Consider the following 26,450-nt stretch of genomic DNA (forward strand, 5'->3'; position numbering starts at 1 on the left):
AGATGGTCCGGGCTCCCAAGTGGTGCAGTGGTCTAACACAGCATCTCAGTGCTAGAGGTGTCACTACAGACAACCTGGTTCAAATCCAGACCGTTTCACAACCGGCTGTGATTGGGAGTCCCATAGGGTGGTGCACAATTGGCCCAGCGTCGTCTGAGTTTGGCCGGTGTAGGCCGTCATTGTAAATAAGAATTTGTTCTTAACTGACTTGCCTAGATAAATAAAATAAAAAGGTGGTTGGAGGAAATGGTGTGCAGGAGAGAATTGGTCCATGCTAGTTGGGAGTTCCCAGAGGTCACAACTCTCACCTTTGATTTTCTTGTACTTCTTGTACCAGCGTCCAAATTCCTGGCATTTGGCAGTGGAGACATTGGCATAGTAGGAGCTGTTTACTATTGAGGAAATCATACTCTGTAGGGAGAGAGATGTTTAATTGGTGATCAATTTGAATTCTTGCTCACTTGCACACACAAACACACACATACACAAACGATCATTGAAAAAGATATCCATATATCACCAGGGGAAGCCACCCATTGAAATCTAGCCCATCGCCATAGCAGCCACACACACATGGATGCAATTGATGCAGGGATCAACACCCACACATTGAGCTCCCTTTAAACACAGCATGCACAGATACATCAATAACACACATACATAAAGTCATTTGGGGAATGTTAGGTTTCTACATTGTGTAAAAAGCATTGTCTCCTATTGAGATGAATTACATAGAAAATTGTACACTGTCTTTTTAAGAGTGTCAGCGAGGTTCTGAGAGATGGCGTGTGAATCTGTCATTCATTCATTGCTATGATGATTGATCTTCTGAAGGAGCTATGCCTTTTCCATTCCTTCTGTGCCCCCTAATGTTCGGATATACTGGTAAAGTTACCAGGTTGTTAACTAGCTAGCTAATGAGGTAACATGACTTAAAGTGTTAATGGCCTGCGTCATGGTATATGAATATAAAATGCGGCCCGCCAATGGTTATGCATAAAGCTGCAGCGTCAATGCGCAATAGAAGGGAAAAAAGTAGTGCAGTTAATGGGTCACAACTTTTGAACAATAGGTTCTCTTAGTGATGGTAACATGACTTATGAGGTAACATATGAGGTACCGCGAAACCTAATCATTACGACAATTACTATATGGCAGATTTGTTTCTACGCACAGCAATACTGAGTGTACAAAACATTAGGAACACCAGCTCTTTCCATGACATAGACTGACCAGGTGAACCCAGGTGAACGCGATGATCCCTTATTGATGCCACTTGTTAAATCCACTTCAATCAGTGTAGATGAAGGGGAGGAGACAGGTTACGGAACTATTTTTAAGCCTTGAGACAATTGAGACATGGATTGTGTGTGTGTGCCATTCAGAGGGTGAATGGGCAAGACAAAAGATTTAAGTGCCTTTCAACGGGTATGGTAGTAGGTACCAGGCGTATCGGTTTGAGTGTGTCAAGAACTGCAACGCTGCTGGATTTTTTTACCCTCAACAGTTTCCTGTGTGTATCAAGAATAGTCCACCACCCAAAGGACATCCAGCCAACTTGACACAACTGTGGGAAGCATTAGAGTCAACATGGGCCAGCATCCCTGTGGAATGCTTTCGACACCTTGTAGAGTCCATGCCCTGATGAATTGAGGGGGTGCAACTCAATATTAAGAAGGTGTTCCTAATGTTTTGTGCACTCAGTGTATATTTAGGAGCATATGCGACCACAATGGTCACATTTTAAAGCACTGATTGTGAGAGAATTGAGCAGATCAGGGTAGTATTGGAGTGTTGTGGAGGTTTGATAGGAGTACAGTATCACCTGTGAGAGGGGGCACTCCTTGGCCAGTGTGCTTTGGTTCATCTCCTTGAGAAGCTCCTTGAGGGCGTTCCTCACCGTGGCGTGGTTCCACTGCTCTGACGGAAGGTCCTCCAGCTTGGCAAAGCTGTAGAACCATAAAAAAAATCAGTCACTTCCTATTTCCTGTCCTGGGGCTGGTTGCACGTAGCCTGGCTAATCTATACTGAATGCTTTCAGTCTGGTTTAACAAGGTTAGGTTGCACCAGCCTTGTGTAAGTTCATCACTGCATCATAGTGACTGAATTCTTAAAGTCAGAACTATTTAGTCAACAACTAGGGAATTGGTCTGCACTGTCCTATCCAGATATTGTACTATCCCACAAACCACCTATATATTGACCTAAACTCAGATCAGTCGCTAAGGGCAATACCAAAGATTTTTATAACTAACCCAAGATAGACCACAGCCTGTTGTTTCCAATGGGAGCAAATTAATCGTAGTGGGCAGATCCAAGCACGAGCTAGCGAGATCCTATTGGCACGTTCTAGCATGTTAGAGAACATCGTCTCTGTGAAGTGAGAGTGTGCAAGAACTAAATTCGCTCTTGCACACCTTCTAAACAACGCCATTTAAAAAATGGCGCCAAGTTTTGGGGAACAGAAGACTATATTGAGATCAAATGTTTCTTTGATGAGAATGTTTGCAAAATGTTGGCCAAAATCCATCTTCTCCCACTGCCAGCCACTGGGCTTCCTCTCTCACCATGGCAATACTATACATGTCAGGCAATACCATCATCACGGAGACAGATGTAAACAAAGCTGGATGGTATGCGACAACACAATAAGGACCACAATCCAATTATCTGGAGTCTATCCATCTCTGTTTATCTGGCTATCAGGGCCATGTTCACTGATTCTTTGGAAAAGTGCAAGTTACTGACATGAAAGCCCTCTTGGAGAAAAATGCAGATAATAAATCAATCTCTGATGCTGGGATCTGGGCTAGCTGGCTCCTTGGATCGTTCCCAATTTAGATTTTAAACCTAATGCTCCACAACAGTAAACTGTTGAACTACAGAGGCCTATAGTAAAAATTTTGAAAATGCCAAGATGACATCAGTCACCCAAAGAACTCTGTCTGATTTAATAACATTGAAATACTCCAACTTTATTCCAACAGTTGGAATGTTGTAGTATCTCCAAAATCAATCTAAACAGTGGAAATACAAAGCCTTTCAATAAATTATGTCACTGTAAGTTTATAGGCTGTGTAGCTAAAGCTATATTTGCCCTCCACATTTTCCTCCTCACCCCTCAACAGCAAGTAACACATGCACACACACACACACACACACACACGCACACGCACACGCACACGCACACACACACGCACACGCACACGCACACGCACACGCACACGCACACACACACACACACACACACACACCTCTGTAGCTGAATGCGGAGGGTGACCATGTGATAGACGTCCAGCAACATATCAGCCACCGTGGCTTCAGGAGCATCTGATAGGAAGTGGATGGGCAGAGGGTTCCAACGACCCACCTTGATGATGCCTGAGAGAGAGAGCGAGAGACAGCGAGAGAGAGCGAGAGAGAGCGAGAGAGAGCGAGAGAGAAAGAGAGAGAGTGAGAGAGAGAGAGAAAGAGAGAGAGAGAGATGATTAGTGAGACACAAATAATATCAGCTCCCCCCGCTCAAAAACACACACAGTAATAGGGAGAGGTAAACTTAATTAACCCCCAACATCATTATATTGTTCCATGACATCATCACCACAGTACTTAACCCCTGGTAACACTGCCCAGAATAAAACCTCCATGAAATAAAGAGGATCAGAGAACATGTGCGCGTGTGTGTGTATGCGTGTGTGTGTATGCGTGTGTGTGTATGCGTGTGTGCGTGGGCAGTATGCTACTACAGAAAATATGGCTTTGCAGGGAGAACAAAGTGTTTGCAGTTCGGGGGTTGCTAACAAAGTGCCAGTTGGCACATGACTCCCTATCTGTCTGTCTGTCTGAGTGTGTGAACATGTGGGTTTGCTGTCTGTGTTTGTGTTTACGTGCCTATGGATATCTGTCCAGGTGTGTGTGTGTGTATGTTTGTGTGTGTGTGTGAAGGTCTCTCTCTCCCAGCGGACCAGTTCCTTTGAGGCTGCAAAGCAGATAGAGCCTTATCTATTAGAACCTTATCAACTATGGAAGAGACACCCAATGAGCTAGCCCCATTAACCACACACAGACACACACCGGGCAGAAGACGTCAACACAGCAGACAGACAAGACAAGACAGTGTATAGAAGGCTGGGGCAACACGTCAACCCACTCAGTAATACCTGCAATAAAACAGGTCAATGGTTGTTTGATCAACCTAAATTGAATGCTGTAAAAGTGGCCCTCATTGTATGAGGGAGAGGTGGGATGGGTTGGGCTAGCAGGGTAATACGAGGTAACTATTCTATAGAACAGGTTTGTCAGGGTTGGGAGAGATCCCCCAACCCCTGCTGCCACTAATTGAGTGGTGCAGGCTTTTGTTACAGCCCAGCCTTAAAACATTAAAAACTGCTGTATAATTCACCACTATATTGCCTCAGAGACAAAGAGTGTCTAATGTTGCTCATGGCTGTCATTAGTCACATTGAGAGTTGGAGCAGAGAATAAAGAGATACATTATGTCTGTATTTCTAATGCGTTTTCCTCTCCTCACTTACCACTACACTACACACTACGGTTCCCTGCAGTTTGTGGGTGTTCTTTAGCTTTGTATGAAAGCCTTGCAAATAAATGTCCATCTACAACCCACGCCGATGATCTACAAACAGAACTAATGAGTGTGGAAAAAGGAGAAGGGGAATAACTGTGTAAGATGTGGACCTCTTAGGTATAAATAACAGAACAATAATACTGTAAACATAAACACACACAGGGCCTTCCATTGAGACTCTTGCTGACTGGAGCTGTGAAAACTAAACAATGCTAATCGCATTACTATCCTCTAAATCAGAGCCAGACGGGGCCTGATAGATCTCTCTCTCTCTCTCTCTCTCTCTCTCTCTCTCTCTCTCTCTCTCTCTCTCACACACACACACACACACACACACACACACACACACACACACACACACACACACACACACACACACACACACACACACACACACACGCATACACACACACACACACACACACACACACACACACACACACACACACACACACACACACACACACACACACACACACACACACACACACATACACACACATACACACACACACATGGGTGCACACAACACAATCTAATAGTCAAACAGCTTCAGTGTCGTGCATCCAAAGAAGCAGTACTGTATTGCTTAAAAAAAACACAGACGTAGTGGAGACAATGGGACATTGCCCAACCATAACACTGCAAACCACATTTACTTCCTATTCTTTCAACAATAGGTGTTAGTCTCAGTTGTGCCCTGTACTAAAGATGGGTTAAGTGATCCAATCCTTCAGTCCCAGAGAGGAAGGCAAGGAACTCTGCTGTTTCTTCCACTACTAACTGTGTATCTGTGGATAGATATTTTGCCCAGATACTGAATTAGAGAGGAAAAGCTATGGAGACAGATGAAGACAATTTGTGTTGAACTGCCCTCCTTCATCCCCCTCCTCTCAGATCATTTTCCCTCTTCTCTCTCTGAGTGCTTTCTGTTTATGTAGCTCGGTTAGCTTTGATTTGGGAGAGCTGATCTGTTTTCCTCATTGTGTGTCACATTGTGCAGTGGAGGGTATAGGCCGGCTGGCTAGGGGACCGGAGGACAGTGGAGAGTATATGCCGGCTGGCTAGGGGGCCGGAGGACAGTGGAGGGTATAGGTCGGCTAGCTAGGGTGCCTGGGGACAGTGGAGGGTATAGGCCGGCTGGCTAGGGGACCTGAGGACAGTGGAGGGTATAGGCCGGCTGGCTAGGGGGCCTGAGGACAGTGGAGGGTATAGGCCGGCTGGCTAGGGGGCCTGAGGACAGTGGAGGGTATAGGCCGGCTGGCCAGGGGACCTGGGGACAGTGGAGGGTATAGGCCGGCTGGCTAGGGGGCCTGAGGACAGTGGAGGGTATAGGCCGGCTAGCTAGGGGGCCGGAGGACAGTGGAGGGTATAGGTCGGCTGGCTAGGGGGCCGGAGGACAGTGGAGGGTATAGGCCGGCTGGCTAGGGGGCCTGGGGACAGTGGAGGGTATAGGCCGGCTGGCTAGGGGACCTGAGGACAGTGGAGGGTATAGGCCAGCTAGCTATGGGGCCTGGGGACAGTGGAGGGTATAGGCCGGCTGGCTAGGGGGCCTGAGGACAGTGGAGGGTATAGGCCGGCTAGCTAGGGGGCCTGAGGACAGTGGAGGGTATATGCTGGCTGGCTGGCTCGGGGGCCAGTGGAGGTTATAGGTTGGCTGGCTAGAGGGCCTGAGGACAGTGGAGGGTATATGCTGGCTGGCTAGGGGGCCTGGGGACAGTGAAGGGTATATGCTGGCTGGCTAGGGTGCCTGGGGACAGTGGAGGGTATAGGTTGGCTGGTTAGGGGCTAGGGGGCCTGGGAACAGTGGAGGGTATAGGCTGGCTGGCTAGGGGCCATGGGGACAGTGGAGGGCTCAAGGTTGGCTGGCTAGCGGCTAGGGGCCGTGGGGACAGTGAAGGGTATATGCTGGCTGGCTAGGGGGCCTGGGGACAGTGGAGGGTATATGCTGGCTAGCTAGTGGGCCTGAGGACAGTGGAGGGCATCTTCTGGCTGGCTAGGGGGCCAGTGGAAGTTATAGGTTGGCTGGCTAGGGGGCCTGAGGACAGTGGAGGGTATATGCTGGCTGGCTAGGGGGCCTGGGGACAGTGGAGGGTATAGGCTGGCTGGCTAGGGGCCCTGGGGACATTGGAGGGTATAGGTTGGCTGGCTAGGGGACAGTGGAGGGTATAGGTTGGCTGGCTAGTGGCCCTGGGGACAGTGGACGGTACAGGCTGGCTACTACAGACTGGGTAGGGGGCCTGGGAACAGTGGAGGAAAGGGGGCTTGGGCGTGGTGGGGACCCAAGGCTCACACACACAGAGCCACTATGGCCCTATCACCCTCCAGCCAGAAGAGTCTACATAAAGGCCGTGAGCACCAACATGGGAAGCTCATAGGAGCATGTCAAATCTAGTATCAAATGAAAGATAAGAGTCTATCAAAAAAATATTAAGGCATATATACATTATTCAACCATTTTCAATCCTAAATATTAGGAATAAGGGCATTTCCAGGCATAGAGCCAACATGGACAAGGATTTTCCAGGCTTAAGAATCCCTGAGTTAATTTCCTGCTATTGTACAAATTTTGCTATGAGGCTGAGAGATAATTGTGCAGTTTCCTGTAATAATAAAAAAAAATCATGGCTTATGACGTGTTCATATGCTATCTGGGGGGCCCGACCTTCGGGATGGCCCCCAAAGCTCGTCGGACCCCGGCCTTGCAAGGGCTATGGGGATATGTGCTACGCCAGTGATTCCGGCTCTTACTGACAACTACCCATGGGCCCCCTCTCTTTTAATTTACTGTAACCAGCATCTGTACCCACTGAACACCGACCGACCCCGGACGTTAATAAATAGCCAGTGTGTAGAATAATACACAAATATGCAAACGAGGATATTGCATATTTCTACCTTTGTGTACCTATTTAGGATATATCCCCATGAAGAAAATAACATTAATATTATTAATTTATGTATAGGACAGATCAGGGACCCATGACCCTAACCGTAACCCAATTCTGTTACCGGGTGTAAATCCACTTCACTTAACTGTAGTTCAATAACCAAAATATATATTTTTTTAAAGTCAAGGTGTCATGTCATAGCTGACACCCCATTCTCTCTGCAGACATCTTTAAATCTTCATTCGGAGTGGATATTTAACAGAGTTTGTGGAAAATGTGGTCACAAAAAACAGGGATATTTTACCGAAATTCTGTTACCAAACTTTGCATCTGCACTGTTTTTGTCAAATGTTTGGTGTAAATTCTTAAAAGTAGTCCTTGTGTATAGAGTTGCATGGTTTGTTAAACTTTGAAATCAATGTTTTTTTGTTTGGCATGCATTTTAAAGTGCACAAGTTTGCATACACACGCATAGCAGTGGTGAATGCATTATTAATGAATCAGTTTTGGCCCCTTGTTATGTGGCTCCTGCTTCATGTCCATATATATTTTAATAGAAATCATTGTTCCCATTTCCACATAAAAATTCTGCCTCCCAAAGACGTCCCTTCATGTGGCCAACTGGTGGCTTGGCTTGTGCCAATATGTGCCCATCCACACAAACACACACAGGCTTGTCCTCTTTCCTTCTCCTTTTCTCTCTCTCTCTCTTAAAGGCGCTGCATGGTCAATCCGCAGTCTCCATTGGCCGTGCAGCATTTACGGTGATATGGCCTCTGCAGAAGTCAGGACATTCATACTTATTGCACTTTGCCGAGCAGCGCAGAGTTGTTGTGAAGGAAGTTGTCAAAGAGGTGAGTTTGCATTTATACAAGACCTCCCGCCCTCACCAACCATCAACCAATCATGTCAATGTGAGGTATACAGAGCCCTCCGCATTGTTATAACATTTGAAAGGCGTCCAGCGATGTGGTACTGAGATCAGTTTGGCCTCTGCGTGCCTCCGGACGCTTCACAATTGCGTCACACCATCCATACGGCGCCTCTGACCACATTTTGGGATCATGCATAAATTGGCTCTTACACACACACACACTCTGACAGATACACACGTACTCACAGACACACAGAAACACGTATGTGCCTACACACGCACACACAGACACACACACAGCGACAGAATCACACACACAGACACACAGACAGACAGAGAGACACAGACAGTCAGTCAGACAGACACAGACAGAGAGACACACACACTGACCTATGGAACAAGGCTTAAGCGATGCAGCAGGCTAGCTGCACACGAAGGGCTCCTCATTCCAAACTGGTTCCAGTTCTCGTACCCCCCCTCCCCCATGCCCCTAGCTACACCAGGGGAAACCCCACATGCATGACTCACACAGCCGTCCTACTTCATATCATCATAACCAAACCTAGCGCTCATATTCATCTGTCTATCTGGTAAGTGTATTTGTATTTGTATTTATTAGGGATCCCCATTAGCTGCGGCCAAGGCAGCAGCTACTCTTCCTGGGGTCCAAACACAAAGTGGACAATCAGTGAGGGTGAAGGAAGACATTCTGCCAATACTGTTATGTTCTGTAAGCCACCACAACATGTTTTATATATGACTGGAACAGGGATGTGTGACAGAGAAGGAAGAAGTTACCCCTAACCACTGATACAAGGTCAGATATTTATTTATGCGTCGAATGGTTGAGGTTAGGAGCCAGGTAATGATTCAAAGTAATCTGATCCTAGATCTGTGGTTAGTGGCAATGTCTACCGAAACTGTGAGTGACAGGACTCATATTTCACAATAGGTCTAGAGTCGTCTGTACATCCACTAAACAAAACCAAACTCAAAACGTTTGTTCTGTATAGCTCTCTGACCCTGTAACGTGGCAGCAGAGCAACAATGTACTCTCCTCTCTGAGGCCCACAGCGTGGCTGGCCAACCGGCCACCGTTAATTGTCTGAAGCCTTAAAGTACAGGTCTGTCCCTTCCATTCTATAAAAGCCTTCAGACCCTTATAACTGAAATAAACAATATGCACCAGTTAATTACTAACTGGATCTAATTAAAGAAAGGCCGTGGTGCTGGGAGAGAATTTAAATACACCGCTGGGACACAAGTATGCAGGACACAATTCAAACAGGGAGAAAATAGCCCGGACTCTGTGTAATTTTGGTTGGTGACCGCAGAGGAAAAAATGTATAATTTAAGCCAGAAATTATTCATTTAACATAAACGCTTATTTTAAAAAACAAAAGTATTTTTGAGGAAGAGTAGGGAAGGGGGAGGGGGTTGTGTGTGTGTGTGTGTGTGTGTGTGTGTGTGTGTGTGTGTGTGTGTGTGTGTGTGCGTGCGTGCGTGCGTGCGTGCGTGCGTGCGTGCGTGCGTGCGTGCGTGCGTAGGCATGAAGAGCAGCTATATTATTTGTTGTCCTCTTCTACTTATTCAGCCTGACTATGTGTTGAACTGTGTGGCCGAGGAGTGTTACTGATGATGATGATGTTGTTGCTGCTGCTGTGGCCGTTTGTAAGCTGCTGCTGGTGACACTGGTCACTTTAATAATGTTTACATACTGTTTTACCCACTTTATATGTATATACTGTATTCTAGGCAAGGTTCATCCTATATAACTACTGCTGTACACATATTTTCTATTCATATACTGTCCATACTGTCTATACACACCATCATATACTGTCTATACACACCATCATATACTGTCTATACACACCATCATATAGTGTCTATACACACACCATCATATACTGTCCATACTGTCTATACACACCATCATATACTGTCCATACTGTTTATACACACCACCATATACCGGCTATACACACCATCATATACTGTCCATACTGTCTATACACACACCATAATATACTGTCTATACACACCATCATATACTGTCCATACTGTCTATACAAACCATCATATACTGTCTATACACACCATCATATACTGTCTATACACACCATCATATACTGTCTATACACACCATCATATACTGTCCATACTGTCTATACAAACCATCATATACTGTCTATACACACCATCATATACTGTCTATACACACCATCATATACTGTCTATACACACCATCATATACTGTCCATACTGTCTATACAAACCATCATATACTGTCTATACACACCATCATATACTGTCTATACAAACCATCATATACTGTCTATTCACACCATCATATACTGCCCTTACTGTCTATACACATCATCATATACTTTCCATACTTAGATTCCAGACTCTGAAATTGCTCATTCTGATATTTCTTAATTCCTTTCTTTTTATTTTGTGGATGTGTGTGTATTGTTTTGTATTTTTAGGTATTACTGCACTGTTGGAGCTAGACGCATAAGCATTTAGCTGCACCTGCGATAACATCTGAAAAATGTGTACGCGACCAATCAAATTTGATTTGATTTGTGATGTCTGGTTTAGTCTACATGGCTTTGAACAGCCTGGATGTTTTTAGGAGGACTGTATTGATGTGGACAGGGGACCACTGTGACTGATGAGACAGACCTCCCCTGATACTTGGCATTCACGGCTAGGCTACAACTACAACTACTAGCTGGTAATGACATTCTGCATACTATGGCAAATGCTTTACTGTCCAGGCCAGTTAAGACCTTTTTTAAAGAGATTTAATAGGGGACACCTGCTCTTTCCATGACATAGACTGACCAGGTGAATCCAGGTGAAAGCTATGATGGGTGAAGCTATGAAAGCTCCCTTAATGATGTCACCTGTTAAATCCACTTCAATCAGTATAGCGCCTTGAGACAATAGAGACATGGATTGTGTATGTGTGCCATTCAGAGAGTGAATTGGCAAGACAAAAGATTGAAGTGCCTTTGAACAGGGTATGGTAGTAGGTGCACCGGTTTGTGTCAAGAACTGCAACACTGCTGGGTTTTTCCTGCTCAACACTTTCCCATGTGTATCAAGAATGGTCCACCAGCCACTGTGGGAAGCATTGGAGTCAACATGGGCCAGCATCCTGTGGAATGCTTTCGACAATTTATAATCCATGTCCTGACAAATTGAGGCTGTGCTGAGGGCTAAAAGGGTGCAACTCAATATTAGGAATGTGTTCCTAATGTTTTGTACACTCAGTGTATATGTACAATCCTAGCTGTAATTCTCAGTAATAGTCTGATTATTGATTGTTGTTGTTAAAACTACGACACCAAAAATATATCAACAGACTAATAAAATAGTTCAATTCTGTATATTTGCCTACAGTATCTATTATCCAAACAATTCAAAGAATATCATAAAATGGAAAATACCTCCCTTTGACCAACTGTGGCTTTGGGCGGAGACGGTACTCACGTTCACCTCAGTGCCTTCAGACAATAAATACAGTAAGAATATAGGTTGAATAGAAAATATAAGTAATTGCTTACTGTTAGTTAAATGGCCTTATTCAGGGCTGAACAACTCTGAACCCTCTGAACAATCTGAACAATGTCTTTAGAATTGTCAGAGTCACCAAAAATCTGAGGGTGCACAAAATAAGTGAGTATGGCTGGGGGTTGGTGAAGTTGGAGAATTTTGAAACCCTGAAACAGCATTTTCCTGCAATCTAGAGCCATAATCCATATGCTTACCTCTATGTAAAAAAAATATGCACAGTATATGTCACGAATCCCGCTTCCTGAGTCTGTTTTTGCCTGTGTTCTGTCCTGGAGTGTTTTTTCCGGTGTCCTGGAACGCACCCTGTCTGGTTGCCGGGCGACGTAGCTGGTTGGGAGATCTCTGATTACCGCACCTGTTTCCAATCCGCTATCTGCACACCTGGTCCTGATCATCACCCCTCCACTTCATAAGCACTGACCTGACATCTATTCCCTGCCGGATCGTTAGCCATGAACAGTATGTTGTGCCAGTGTATCAGCCTCCAGTTTGATAGAGTTTGTTTTGTTGTTTTGTACGTTTTGCTTGCCTTGAACTCACCTCCGTTTTTTCTGTCTACAGTCATTCACCCGGAACACTCATCTCATCCCTACCTGGTCGTCGGTGACTTCAGTTACTTCATTGGATCTGCCTATTCAATCCCATCAACTCACCTCCGCTGCCCGCTCCGTCACTTGGATTTTTCTATCACTACATTCAAACTTGTAAATAAATACTCACCTTCGTCTTACTCTCCTTGTCCTGGTCTGCTTCTGGGTTCAACTTTAGAAAACCGTGACAGAACGATCCGGCCAGGAATGAACCCAGCGGACCTGGAATCCGTTCGCCATGCCATTACCCATCAGGGTAATATATTGGGACAACACAGCACGGCGCTACAGGAGATAGCGAATTCAGTCCGGAACTTCTCTGCTAGCTTGACGAGTATCCAGGATCAGCTCAGTTTGCCGACGGATCCTCCACCACCTGTTTCACCCCTCTCACCTGCCGCTTCTGGAGCGGTTTCCTTCCGTGAGCCCAATGTACCGACGCCTGATAAGTACGAAGGGGATTTGGGAAGATGCCGTTCATTTCTTATGCAGTGTGGTTTAGTGTTTGATCTGCAGCCCCACTCTTACGCCACAGACAAGGCTAGGATAGCTTTTGTGATTGAACTGCTGCGTGGTAGAGCTTTGGAATGGGCTTCAGCTGTTTGGGAACAACAGGACACCTGCATGGCGTCATACCAGGAGTTCACGGCAGAGATGAGAAAGCTTTTTGACCATCCAGTCCGAGGTAAGGACGCAGCTAAGCGTTTGTTCTCTCTTCGCCAAGGAGCTCGTTACGTGGCAGACTTTGTGATTGAGTTCCGGACATTGGCTGTGGAGAGTGGGTGGAATGAGGAGGCACTACAAGCGGCTTTTTACCAGGGGTTGTCGGAGCAACTCAAGGATGAGTTGATCTCCTATCCGGAGCCTTGTGACCTGGACAGTTTGGTCGCATTAGCTATTAGGGTGGATAACAAAGTTCGAGAGAGAAGCAGTGGGTCCCGTCCAATCAATCAGCTACTCGGTTACCATTCGGGTCAGGAGTCCTGCCGCCAGATCCTGAACCTATGCAAGTGGGGCGGCACGGGTTAACTAAGGACGAGCGCCAACGTAGACATGAGACCAACAGCTGCCTCTACTGTGGTAGCTCGGAACATTACATCTCCGTTTGTCCTCAGCGCCCGTTAAACTGCTCGGCTCGTTAAGTTTGGGAGGTTTGTTAGCGAGCCAGTTTCAACCTCAAGAGCCCTGTCAGACCTCATTTTCCTGCTACCCTCATAAATAAGAATCAGAGTTTAGCGATTAACGCTTTCATCGATTCAGGTGCCGATGACAGCTTCATTGATGCCGACTTAGTGGAACAGCTGGGGCTTTCCAAGGAGCAATTACCGGAAGCCATTGAAGCAACCACTCTGAACGGCAGTAGTCTGGCACGGATCACTATGAGGACTGAACCGGTTAAGATGTTGTTGTCGGGGAATCATTCAGAGGTTATTTCTTTTTTCATTTTGCCTTACCCCAATGTTCCTCTGGTTCTTGGATACCCCTGGCTAAGAGAACACAATCCCTCGTTCGATTGGGTGACTGGAAAGGTAACTAGTTGGAGCATTGAGTGCCATGCTAACTGCCTCAGGACTGCCTGTTCTCCGGCTGTCCCCAGTCGGGTCAGTGAGTCTGCTCCTCCTGATTTGTCCCTGGTTCCTGAAACATATCACGAGTTGGGTGAGGTGTTCAGTAAGCAGAAGGCTCAGTCACTTCCTCCCCACCGACCTTATGATTGTGCGATTAATCTGTTCCCTGGAGCTGCCTTTCCCAAGGGACGGTTATACAGTATCTCTCGACCTGAGCGGGAAGCCCTGGAGACCTACATAAAGGAGTCTCTTGCTGCAGGTCTCATTCGTCCCTCGTCATCACCCCTGGGAGCTGGATTTTTTTTTTGTGAGTAAGAAGGATGGCTCTCTTCGACCGTGTATTGATTATCGGGGGTTGAATGATATTACGGTCAAGAACAAGTACCCCCTGCCCTTGATGAGCTCCGCTTTCGACTCTTTACAGGGTGCTACTGTGTTTACGAAGCTTGATCTACGCAATGCGTATCATCTGGTTCGGATCAAAGAGGGGGACGAGTGGTTGACTGGGTTCAATACACCTATGGGACATTTCGAGTACCAGGTGATGCCGTTTGGACTTTCCAACGCTCCAGCAGTGTTCCAAGGTTTGGTGAATGACGTGCTGAGGGATATGATCGGTCTGTTTGTGTTCGTTTACCTGGATGACATCCTTATTTTCTCCAAGGAGCTTTCCAGCCACATCCAGCATGTTAAGCAGGTCCTGCAGCGGTTATTGGAGAACCGCCTGTTCGTGAAGGCTGAAAAGTGTGATTTTCACGCCCACACTACGTCCTTCCTCGGGTACATCATCTCCAGGGGAGAGATCAAGATGGACCAAGAGAAGGTTCGGGCGGTTCGGGATTGGGCCCAGCCCGGTACGAGATTGCAGCTCCAGAGATTCCTGGGGTTTGCGAACTTCTATCGGAGGTTTATCCGTGATTACAGCCGGGTGGCCGCCCCTTTAACTGCTCTGACGTCTTGCACCAGAACTTTGTTGGACTCCTGAGGCAGACCGAGCATTTCTGAACTTGAAGAGCCGATTCACCAACGCCCCGATTCTCTCTCTCAACCTGACACTTCCCGTCAGTTTGTTGTTGAGGTGGACGCGTCTGATGTGGGGGTGGGCGCCATCCTGTCCCAGCGTAGCTCCACTGACGGTAAACTCCATCCTTGCGCCTTCTACTCTTGTCGTCTTTCACCAGCTGAGAGAAACTACGATGTGGGTAACCGGGAGCTTCTCGCTGTGAAGCTTGCCTTGGAGGAGTGGCGTCACTGGTTGGAGGGAGCGGAGCAACCATTTGTGGTCTGGACTGACCACAAGAATCTGGCTTACGTGCAATCGGCTAAACGTCTCAACTCCCGTCAGGCCAGGTGGGCTTTGTTTTTTGGACGTTTCAATTTTTCCCTGACGTTCCGACCTGGGTCGAAGAACGGCAAGGCGGACGCCTTGTCCCGGATGTTCTCCAAGACGGAGGAGAGTGGGGCCAAGACTGAGACGATTCTTCCCCAGAACATTGTCGTGGGAGCCGTTACATGGAGGATTGAGGAGGATGTGATGTCGGCCGCTTGTCCTGTTTGTGCGCAGAATAAGAGTACCAATCGGCCCAGCTCTGGGCTTCTTCACCCCCTACCTATTCCCCGGCGACCTTGGTCGCATCTGGCCCTGGACTTTGTCACGGGGTTGCCCTCTTCTGGTGGGAACACGGTCATTCTGACCATTGTGGACAGATTCAGCAAGTTCGCTCACTTTGTCCCCATCTCCAAGCTTCCATCTGCCACTGAGACGTCCGAGATCCTTGTTAGGGAGGTTTTCAGGGTCCACGGATTGCCCAGTGACATTGTTTCTGACCGTGGTCCTCAGTTTACCTCTGCTGTCTGGAGATCCTTCTGTTTGGCCATTGGAGCTACAGTCAGTCTCACATCGGGTTTTCACCCCCAATCTAATGGTCAGGCGGAGAGAGCCAACCAGAAGATGGAGTCCACGCTGCGCTGTCTTGTCTCCTCTGATCCCACCTCTTGGTCCTCTCAGTTACCCTGGGTCGAGTATGCCCATAATACTCTCCCTTCATCTGCCACTGGGATGTCTCCCTTCCAGTGCCTGTATGGTTACCAACCTCCCTTGTTTCCTTCTCAGGAGAGGGATCTCTCGGTTCCCTCTGTCCAGGCCCACATTCGTCGTTGCCACCGGACCTGGCATCGGGCCAGGAAGGCCCTCCTTAGAGTTTCTGACCGGTATCAGATCCAGGCGAATCGTCGCCGTATTCCTGCCCCCGCTTATACCGTCGGAGATAAGGTTTGGTTGGCTACACGGGATCTTCCTCTACGGACTGAGTCGAGGAAACTGTCACAGAAGTTCATTGGTCCGTTTGTGGTGGAGAGAATCATTAATCCTGTTGTGGTTCGACTCAAGTTGCCTGCAACGCTTAGAGTACACCCCACCTTTCATGTCTCCTGCCTCAAGCTGGTTCTCCTCAGTCCTCTGTTGCCCCCTCCTCCTCGTCCTCCTCCTCCTCGGATGATCGGAGGTGGTCCTGTCTACACGGTGCGCCGCATCATGGACTCCAGACGGCGGGGTAGAGGGTTCCAGTATCTCGTGGATTGGGAAGGATATGGTCCAGAGGAGAGGAGTTGGATTCCTCGGCGTCAGATCCTTGATGCTGACCTGCTTCGTGACTTCTACCGCCTCCACCCTGGCGCTCCGGGTAGTACGCCCGGTGGCGTTCGTCGGAGGGGGGGTACTGTCACGAATCCCGCTTCCTGAGTCTGTTTTTGCCTGTGTTCTGTCCTGGAGTGTTTTTTCCGGTGTCCTGGAACGCACCCTGTCTGGTTGCCGGGCGACGTAGCTGGTTGGGAGATCTCTGATTACCGCACCTGTTTCCAATCCGCTATCTGCACACCTGGTCCTGATCATCACCCCTCCACTTCATAAGCACTGACCTGACATCCATTCCCTGCCGGATCGTTAGCCATGAACAGTATGTTGTGCCAGTGTATCAGCCTCCAGTTTGATAGAGTTTGTTTTGTTGTTTTGTACGTTTTGCTTGCCTTGAACTCACCTCCGTTTTTTCTGTCTACAGTCATTCACCCGGAACACTCATCTCATCCCTACCTGGTCGTCGGTGACTTCAGTTACTTCATTGGATCTGCCTATTCAATCCCATCAACTCACCTCCGCTGCCCGCTCCGTCACTTGGATTTTTCTATCACTACATTCAAACTTGTAAATAAATACTCACCTTCGTCTTACTCTCCTTGTCCTGGTCTGCTTCTGGGTTCAACTTTAGAAAACCGTGACAGTATATCTAAGCATACCTCGTGACCTGTCTGTATCCTCCTGATTGGTGGTTATTTTTATAAACTAAATACTCTTCTCTGCTAAAATCTGGGTAAAAGATTGAAAGAAGTGTGAGTCTTATTCAGTACATTTAGTTAAAAGAATAATAGTAATATGTACATGTAGGTAGGGGTAAAGTGACTATGCATAGATAATAAACAGCAAGAGGGGGGGTCAATGTAAATAGTCCGGTTGGCCATTTAATTAATTGTTCAGCAGTCTTATGGCTTGGGGTTAGAAGCTGCTAAGGAGCCTTTTGGTCCCGTTTGCCATGCGGTAGCAGAGAGAACAGTCTATGACTTGGGTGACTGGAGTCTTTGACAATTTTTGGGACTTTCCTCTGTTACCCCCTAGTATATAGGTCCTGGATGGCAGGAAGCTTGGCCCAAGTGATGTACTGGGTCGTACGCACTACCCTCTGTAGCACCTTACGGTCAGATGCCGAGCAGTTGCCATACCAGGCGGTAATGCAACCGGTCAGCTGTAGAACTTTGAGGATCTGGGGACCCATGCCAAATCTTTTCAGTCTCCTGAGGGGGAAAATGTGTTGTCGTGCCCTCTTCACAACTGTCTTGGTGTGTTTGGACCATGATAGTTCGTTGGTGATGTGGACACCAAGGAACTTGAAACTCTTGACACGCTCCACTACAGCCCCGTCGATGTTAATTGGGGCTGTTCTACCGCCCTGCCTTTTTCTGTACTCCAAGATCAGCTCCTTTGTCTTGCTCACATTGAGGGAGATGTTCCTCACTATAGGCTGTCTCGTCGTTGTCGTTGATCAGGCCTAACACTGTTTTGTCGTCAGCAAACTTAATGATGGTGTTGGAGTCGTGCTTGGCCACGCAGTCGTGGGTGAACAGGGAGTTAAAGAGGGGACTAAGCACGCACCCCTGAGGGGCCCAAGTTTTGAGGATCAGCGTGGCACATGTGTTGTTGCCTACCCTTACCACCTGGGGGGCGGCCCGTGAGGAAGTCCAGGATCCAGTTGCAGAGGGAGGTGTTTAGTCTCAGTATCCTTAGCTTAGTGATGAGATTTGTGGGCACTATGGTGTTGAACGCTGAGCTGTATGAACAGCATTCTCACATAGGTGTTCCTTTTGTCTAGGTGGGAAAGGACCGTGTGGAGTGCAATTGAGATTGCGTCATCTGTGGATCTGTTGGGGCGGTATGCGAATTGGACTGGGTCTAGGGTTCCCGGGATGATGGTTTTGATGTGAGCCATAACCAGCCTTTCAAAGCGTTTCATGGCTACCAACATCAGTGCTACGGGGCGGTAATCATTTAGGCAGGTTACCTTTGCTTTCTTGGGCACAGGGACTATGGTGGTCTGCTTGAAACATGTAGGTATTACAGACTCGGTCAGGGAGAGGTTGAAAATGGCAGTGAAGACACTTGCCAGTTGGCCCACGCATGCTTTGAGTACACGTCCTGGTAATCCGTCTGGCCCAGTGGCTTTGTGAATGTTGACCAGTTTAAAGGTCTTGCTCACCTCGGCTACGGAGAGTGTGATCACACAGTCGTCCAGAACAGCTGGTGCTCTCATGCATGCTTCATTGTTGCTTGCCTCTAAGCGAGCATAAAAAGGCATTTAGCTTGTCTGGTAACTAGCTATTCTAATTTGATTGATAGCCTGAAATGGCTTTTTGGTAGCTAGTTATGAGGTTAGGCAATTGGGAACCTATCTGGTCTAGATAAATACCAACTTCATACAATTGCTAGGTGGCTAGTAGTATTATGAGAAACAACAACAACATTATCATAAAAAAAGGACAAATCTGAGGGGGCACTTGCCCCTGTGCCACCCATGGGCATAACGCCTCTGATAATGAATGTAGTATTTTCAGCCCAGGAAGAGTCATGTAGGGGACAATAAGGGCGTAGGGGTACAGAGTACAGTACAGTCTGTGGTTCAGGTGGTATGTCAGAATGAAGCAGAGAGAAGAGAAAATAAGAGAAGAGGAGTTCATGTAGAGCATATGGGTACGGTGGGTACAGAGTACAGTGCAGTACAGTGTGTTTCAGGTAGTTTGGCAGAGAGGAAAGTGACAGAAAGCAGAGAAGAAAGGAGTTCATTCAGACAGTGATAAGGGTTGTTGACCTTGAGCCAGTAAACAGGGATTACCTGTGCAGTGCCAGTCTATCTGTTACAATGTGTGGGTGTACTGTATGAAGTGAGGTCTCTCACGTACGTCACACGACATGAGATTTGTCGGTTCAAACTAGAAATTACGTGATATTTTAAATCAGAGCCTCTCCAGATGACACATTACTTGTCTGGTGAACAAAGCTAGCGCCATGACAGTGATCATTTTAATGACTTATTTTGTTGTATAGCAATTATACTGCAATAAATACTACATACCAGCAACACAACAAAAAGTTGGTATTTTTCTGACACAGAGGGGCGGCTGTTCAGTTATTGCCTACCACCGTGAATAGCCCCTAAGAATCGAATTAACAAAAGGATAGAGTAATATGGGGTGTCTTCATACACGCCATTATTCACACGCCGTTATTCACACGCCATTTCAGTTTAAGTCAATGTATCTCAGTTGCCTGGTTGTGTCTATTGTTACCATATATCAACGTGAAGCAACTCCCTGCAGTTAGAATGTGCTGCATACTTTAGTGAACACAAGTAAACTTCACTGTCCTCCTGGAGATGACAACCATGTGTGCAACAATAAATTCCACCATTATTATGTTCCTCCCCTAGACCTCTCACACATAAACATTCCCACACATACACAACGCACACAATAAAGCATGTGCATATACTTAGATACATTTAGTCACACACAGTCTTTTTGCCTCTTGGAGGAACTAGACTCATTATTTTTCAACTCTTTGTTCTGTGTTTAATGAGTTTCTCAGACTGTCTGTTCTTTAGTTGTGTTTTTCAAACATTCTTTACTTAGTCCTACCCTGAGAGCACAAAACACCATAACAGTCGGTGTATTGTCTGGCTAGAGTCCCTCACAGTCAATTATTGCTGTGTGCTCTATAACACTTTGTGTAGCTGGCCTTGTCCTATATCGGTGTGTGAACTGGTCCTAGATCAGTTGGAATACAGCAGTGCCAAAGCTGGAACTCAGTACCAGTTCATCCGTTTAGAGCTGGTCTGTTGCGTTTACTGGTCATAAATCAGTTGAAAATACACCATGTTCCAAGGTGATAACTTTAAGTGTTAAGTAGGCCTACAGTATGGGACTGACGTTGTACATTGCCAGATTGCAGTGGCGCTAACTCTGTACCAGGTGTGTGTATGTGGGAGAACTGTCTGCATTTTCAGCTGTATTGCTAACTGGCCCTAGATCAGTTATAGCTCTAACTCAGTACCAGGTAGAGTCTTTGTGGCTGGTGCTTCGTTGATACAGTAGTCTGACTGTGGGTCAGTGTGTAGGCTACAGTACTCACCATGGGCCTGAGCTGCTGAGCTGTGGGAGTACCCCAGGGCCAGCAGGGCTGTCTCCACAAGCTGGTTGAAGAGGATATCCTTCCTGACCAGGACAAACTCAGCATGCTCCTCTCTGTGTCCCTCCTTCCTCTCCACCTCTTCACGCTCTCGTTCACGCTGCATCCCTCCGTCAGGCCCTGCCTGCTCGACCACACAGAACACTGGGATCATCAGACCTAGAGGAAAGGAGAGGAAAGGAGAGGAGAGGAGAGGAGAGGAGAGGAGAGGAGAGGAGAGGAGAAGAGAGAGAGAGAGAGAGAGAGAGAGAGAGAGAGAGAGAGAGAGAGAGAGAGAGAGAGAGAGAGAGAGAGAGAGAGAAATTGACCAGAACGTTAGGCTAAGTAAATCTTATGCTAAGAAGGTAAAATATTATATATTATAATATAATATATATTATATCTAATTAGGTCTGCATGGAATACTTTATATATATTATATGAGAAGTTCATTTGAAATTTGCTGATATAAATTACGTGAAACAATCAATGGATCGTTTGAATGGCTGTTTATTCAGTTTTGTAGTATACTTGTGTCTCTTAAATCCTGTTCAAGTAATAGACAGAAGCTAATCTAATGGCAAGGATATTCTTTAGATTAAAGGTGAAATAAAAATGGATATGCAAAGACATCATAAAAAGTTAGCAGAGAGAATCACCATTCAAAGAGTCAGTATCAATTGATAAGCTTGAGACTGCTTAACTATCAAAGTTATTTACATTGATTGAATGCCACAAGAGTACAGTTGGTGCTTTCTGGATCAAACGCTAATACAAGCTATTGTGTCCATGATCAGTTCTTCCATCATTTAAAGTTACACAGAATTCAGTGGACATGCTATGCAAGTTTCAACGGCTCTGCTTTGGACGATTTATTGCAAGGCCTTGTAGATTATTTATAATTTAACTATTCATTTCATGGATTAAGCTGGAGCGTGGTAACCATTCCCAGAGTGATAATGGTCCACACAATACCTACATACTTTTCTGTGTTATTGACTGTACGTTTGTTAATCCCATGTGTAACTCTGTGTTGTTGTTTTTGTCGCACTGCTTTGCTTTATCTTGGCCAGATCGCAGTTGTAAATGAGAACTTGTTCTCAACTGGACTACCTGGTTAAATAAAGGTGAAATATATATCTTTTTTAAATAAACAACTGCCCAGAGCCTTCTTTCACATCAGACCTGGCACCGTTACCTGCCCACAGGTCACCAACGTCGGTCGGGCAGTCACACAAACTGTCAAAGATTGCAGTGAGTAGAGGCCAGGAGTTTTTCCTGACCACATCAGCTGACATCTAGGGCTCTTTCGCTCCCAGCATCAAGGCATGATGTTTTTCGCCCCATATTCAATATTGTTTCAACTGCTGTGGTTTTCTATGGAACTTCACCCTACTACAATAGTCATGTAGCACACTGTAGAATGATAACCAGCGACTATTGCTAGTGTTTACAAGTTAACACAATAGTCAACATTTAAAATAAACTAATTCTCAATCTTTCATTATTGTATCTCTTATTTTTAGTACCACTCCCAAAATCCCACCCCACTATCAGATATCACTATCCTTTTGACTCACAACAACCACATGATTCCTCCTTCACCAATATCCCTCTTTTTCCTGAAAGGCTTTTGATTGTAGGCCACCTGTCGACTGGCAATTAATTAAGGCTCTCACAAGAAATGAGGGTCTGAGCATTAGGCAAACTCCCAGCACTAATAATAAGAGTAGAGCAATACCACACGCACACGACGTAGCAGCACCATTAGAGCCTCTCTCTCTCTCCCTTGTTTTAATCAGTCAATTCCTATATTTCTATTTCCTCTCCATTAATCATCCCGGCTCCCAGTTCGATGGGCTCTTATGGAGTGAATTACACACTGGAGCTCTATGCCAATTCAAGTAAGTGAATTTCCCCCAACAGGGAAATATAACTGTCAACACAGAGCAGCTCCAACCAGCTCTCTCTCTCTCTCTCTCTCTCTGCCAAAACCTTTCTCTTTTCCCCCACTCTCTCTCTCCCTCCCTCCCTCCCCCTCTCCCTCTCCCTCTCCCTCTCCCTCTCCCTCTCCCTCTCTCTCTCTTTCTGTAACTCTTAGTTTCTCTCTGTGTCTATCACCCTCTCCTTCCTTTCCTCCAGATCTTGTTAGTGGTGGGAATGTGAGGGAATGGACATGTGTAATACTGTATATACCTGAAATATATGCATGTGTGTGATCTATACTGAACAAAAATATTCATATGAGGAAATCAGTCAATTGAAATAAATTCATTAGGACCTAATCTATAGATATCACATGACTGGGAATACAGATATGCCTCTGTTGGTTACAGATACCTTAAAATGAAGAGGCCTCACAATGGGCCTCAGGACTCGTTGCGGTATTTTTGTGCTTTCAAATTGTTAATCGATAAAATGCACTTGTGTTCGTTGTCCGTAGCTTATGCCTGCCCACACCATAACCCCACCACCACCATGGGGCACTCTGTTCACAACGTTGACATCAGCAAACCGCTCACCCACACAATGCCATACACAAGGTCTGCGGTAGTGAAGCCGGTTGGGCGTACTGCCAAATTCTCTAAAACAATGTTGGAGGCAGCTTATGGTATAGAAATTAACTTTAATTTCTCTGCCAACAGCTCTGGTGGACATTCCTGTATTCGGCATGCCAGTTGCACGCTCCCTCAAAACTTCAGACACCTGTGGCATTGTGTTGTGTGACAAAACGGCACATTTTAGAGTGGCCTTTTATTGTCCCCAGCACAAGGTGCACCTGTGTAATGATCATGCTGTTTAATCAGCTCCTTGATATACCACACCTGTCAGGTGGATGGATTATCTTGGAAAATGAGAAATGCTCACTAACAGGAATGTAAACAAATTTGTGCACAAAATCTGAGAGAAATAATATTTTTATCTGTATTGAAATGTTCTGGGATCTTTTATCTCAGCTCATGAAACATGGGACCAACACTACATGTTGCATTTATATTTCTGTTCAGTGTATGAATCTAGACATCTATTAATGTACTGTACAGCTGAAAGTGTGTATACTGTGTGAGTGTTCATAGGCCTACAGTGTGTTTGTGTGAATGCGTTCAATATTACACACGTGAATGTGAGAGTGCGCCATAGAACCTATATGCTGTATGTGACTGTGTGTGAGGCCCAGTCCTCATGTCTGGGCTGTGGTTTGGAGGAGACACATTGAGTTTCCTACCTTCAAAGACAACCCCTCATTAAGACTAACCATCCAGTCCAGCTGCTGCCAGGGCAAAGGAAGAGAAGTACCATCTCCCTGTCTCCCTCTTTTTCCCCCTACAGTATCACACTCATCTCCAAGTTTCCTGTCTCCTCTAATATTCTCCATTGTGTGTGTGTGTACTATATAATCTCACACATACATTAACAATCTTATGTATGCAGAGTGATCGATAACCTAGAGAGGAGTATAAATCAGCTTTATATAGCCCTACTTTATTCAATAACCTCAGTGCTATATAGTTCCCTCAGTGCCAAAAGAGCACTCTTATGGAACGCACTAGATCTACACAGCACAGCCTGGTATGGGACTGAATTGATGCAAACTCAATGCTAAGGATTAGGCTTATTACACATTCCTATAAAATACTGCAATGGGCTTGTGAACTCTAGCGTGCATGGCAATGTGGAGTATAACTAGGGCCAGGAGTGTGTCCAAAACCCTCGTTCTGGTCCTAGTTACCAGAGGGTAAGGCAAAGACAAACAGAGACTAACTATCAAGGCTGTGAGTGTGGTTGTATCCTGATTCTCCACACTTGCACACTCCCCATCATAGATTTAAAAAGCATTGGATTGGTGTAAAACATTGGATGGAAGGTAGTTTCTATCAATGTGTACAAGTGCATACGGTGGGTGTGTTTTGGCGCATCCTACCTCCCAGAGGTCTGTGTGGGTGGCCGTTGTGGCGTAGGAGGCGTGGCCCAGTGGGGCTCCCGTTGAGCTCCAAACGCCCCATCTTCCCTGGCGGGGGTCCACTGAGGTCCGGGCTGCCCCCCCGCCGCTCCCGCTCAGGACTGTCCTGCATGCAGGGGCTCTCCCCGCCACCACGCTCCATCCCCCTCCAACCACCAGGTGGGGCTACTGCCAGAGGGTAAGGGCCTAGAGGGGCACAGACAGCAAAGGGTAAGGGCCTAGAGGGGCACAGACAGCAGAGGGTAAGGGCCTAGAGGGGCACAGACAGCAGAGGGTAAGGGCCTAGAGGGGCACAGACAGCAGAGGGTAACGGCCTAGAGGGGCACAGACAGCAGAGGGTAAGGGCCTAGAGGGGCACAGACAGCAGAGGGTAACGGCCTAGAGGGGGACAGACAGCAAAAGCAGAGGGTAAGGGCCTAGAGGGGCACAGACAGCAGAGGGTAACGGCCTAGAGGGGCACAAACAGCAAAAGCAGAGGGTAAGGGCCTAGAGGGGCACAGACAGCAGAGGGTAACGGCCTAGAGGGGCACAGACAGCAGAGGGTAACGGCCTAGAGGGGCACAGACAGCAAAAGCAGAGGGTAAGGGCCTAGAGGGGCACAGACAGCAGAGGGTAACAGCCTAGATGGGCACAGACAGCAGAGGGTAAGGGCCTAGAGGGGCACAGACAGCAGAGGGTAACGGCCTAGAGGGGCACAGACAGCGACAGCAGAGGGTAAGGGCCTAGAGGGGCACAGACAGCGACAGCAGAGGGTAAGGGCCTAGAGGGGCACAGACAGCAGAGGGTAAGGGCCTAGAGGGGCACAGACAGCAGAGGGTAAGGGCCTAGAGGGGCACAGACAGCAGAGGGTAAGGGCATAGAGGGGCACAGACAGCGATAGCAGAGGGTAAGGGCCTAGAGGGGCACAGACAGTGACAGCAGAGGGTAAGGGCCTAGAGGGGCACAGACAGCGATAGCAGAGGGTAAGGGCATAGAGGGGCACAGACAGCGACAGCAGAGGGTAAGGGCCTAGAGGGGCACAGACAGCAGAGGGTAAGGGCATAGAGGGGCACAGACAGCGATAGCAGAGGGTAAGGGCATAGAGGGGCACAGACAGCGACAGCAGAGGGTAAGGGCCTAGAGGGGCACAGACAGCAGAGGGTAACGGCCTAGAGGGGGACAGACAGCAGAGGGTAAGGGCATAGAGGGGCACAGACAGCGACAGCAGAGGGTAAGGGCCTAGAGGGGCACAGACAGCAGAGGGTAAGGGCCTAGAGGGGCACAGACAGCGACCGCAGAGGGTAAGGGCCTAGAGGGGCACAGACAGCGACAATGAAGAAAGTTAAGGAAAGTTAAGGAAAACGCAAAAAGATCAGTCCAAAAAACTACCAAAATGATATATGAAATACAATCACTAAGTTTTCACTCATACATACATACTGTAAAGAATATCCCTCCCCCACATACCACGCAGACTTCCTCAGAGACAGAACAGATAACCAAACATGTGGCTATCCTATCCCTGAAACCCCAGGCTTGTTTTTAAGGAGCCTGGTAGCTTATCTGCATTATCAACAAACAGTTAGGCTCAACAGAGACAGAGAGCGAGAGAGCGAGATAGCGAGAGAGCGAGAAAGACAGAGAG

The 26,450-nt window shown here is 46.9% G+C and overlaps 1 protein-coding gene across 1 annotated transcript in view; it reads right to left on the reverse strand.

Moving 5' to 3' along the window:
* The window catches only part of LOC120057926 (DNA-binding protein SATB2-like), a 40,385-nt gene extending 15,417 nt beyond the window's left edge, over window positions 1-24,968 (reverse strand). The window contains exons 1-5 of the mRNA XM_039006402.1: window positions 24,788-24,968; window positions 20,830-21,045; window positions 3,255-3,381; window positions 1,826-1,949; window positions 300-411 (exon numbers count right to left, since the gene is read on the reverse strand). Of these exons, the coding sequence (XP_038862330.1) occupies window positions 300-411; window positions 1,826-1,949; window positions 3,255-3,381; window positions 20,830-21,045; window positions 24,788-24,968 (760 nt within the window). The remainder of the gene's footprint in view (window positions 1-299; window positions 412-1,825; window positions 1,950-3,254; window positions 3,382-20,829; window positions 21,046-24,787) is intronic.
* Window positions 24,969-26,450: the final 1,482 nt, after the last annotated feature.

The sequence above is a fragment of the Salvelinus namaycush genome, chromosome 13 (genome assembly GCF_016432855.1).
Source record: "Salvelinus namaycush isolate Seneca chromosome 13, SaNama_1.0, whole genome shotgun sequence".
NCBI classification, from domain to species: domain Eukaryota; kingdom Metazoa; phylum Chordata; class Actinopteri; order Salmoniformes; family Salmonidae; genus Salvelinus; species Salvelinus namaycush.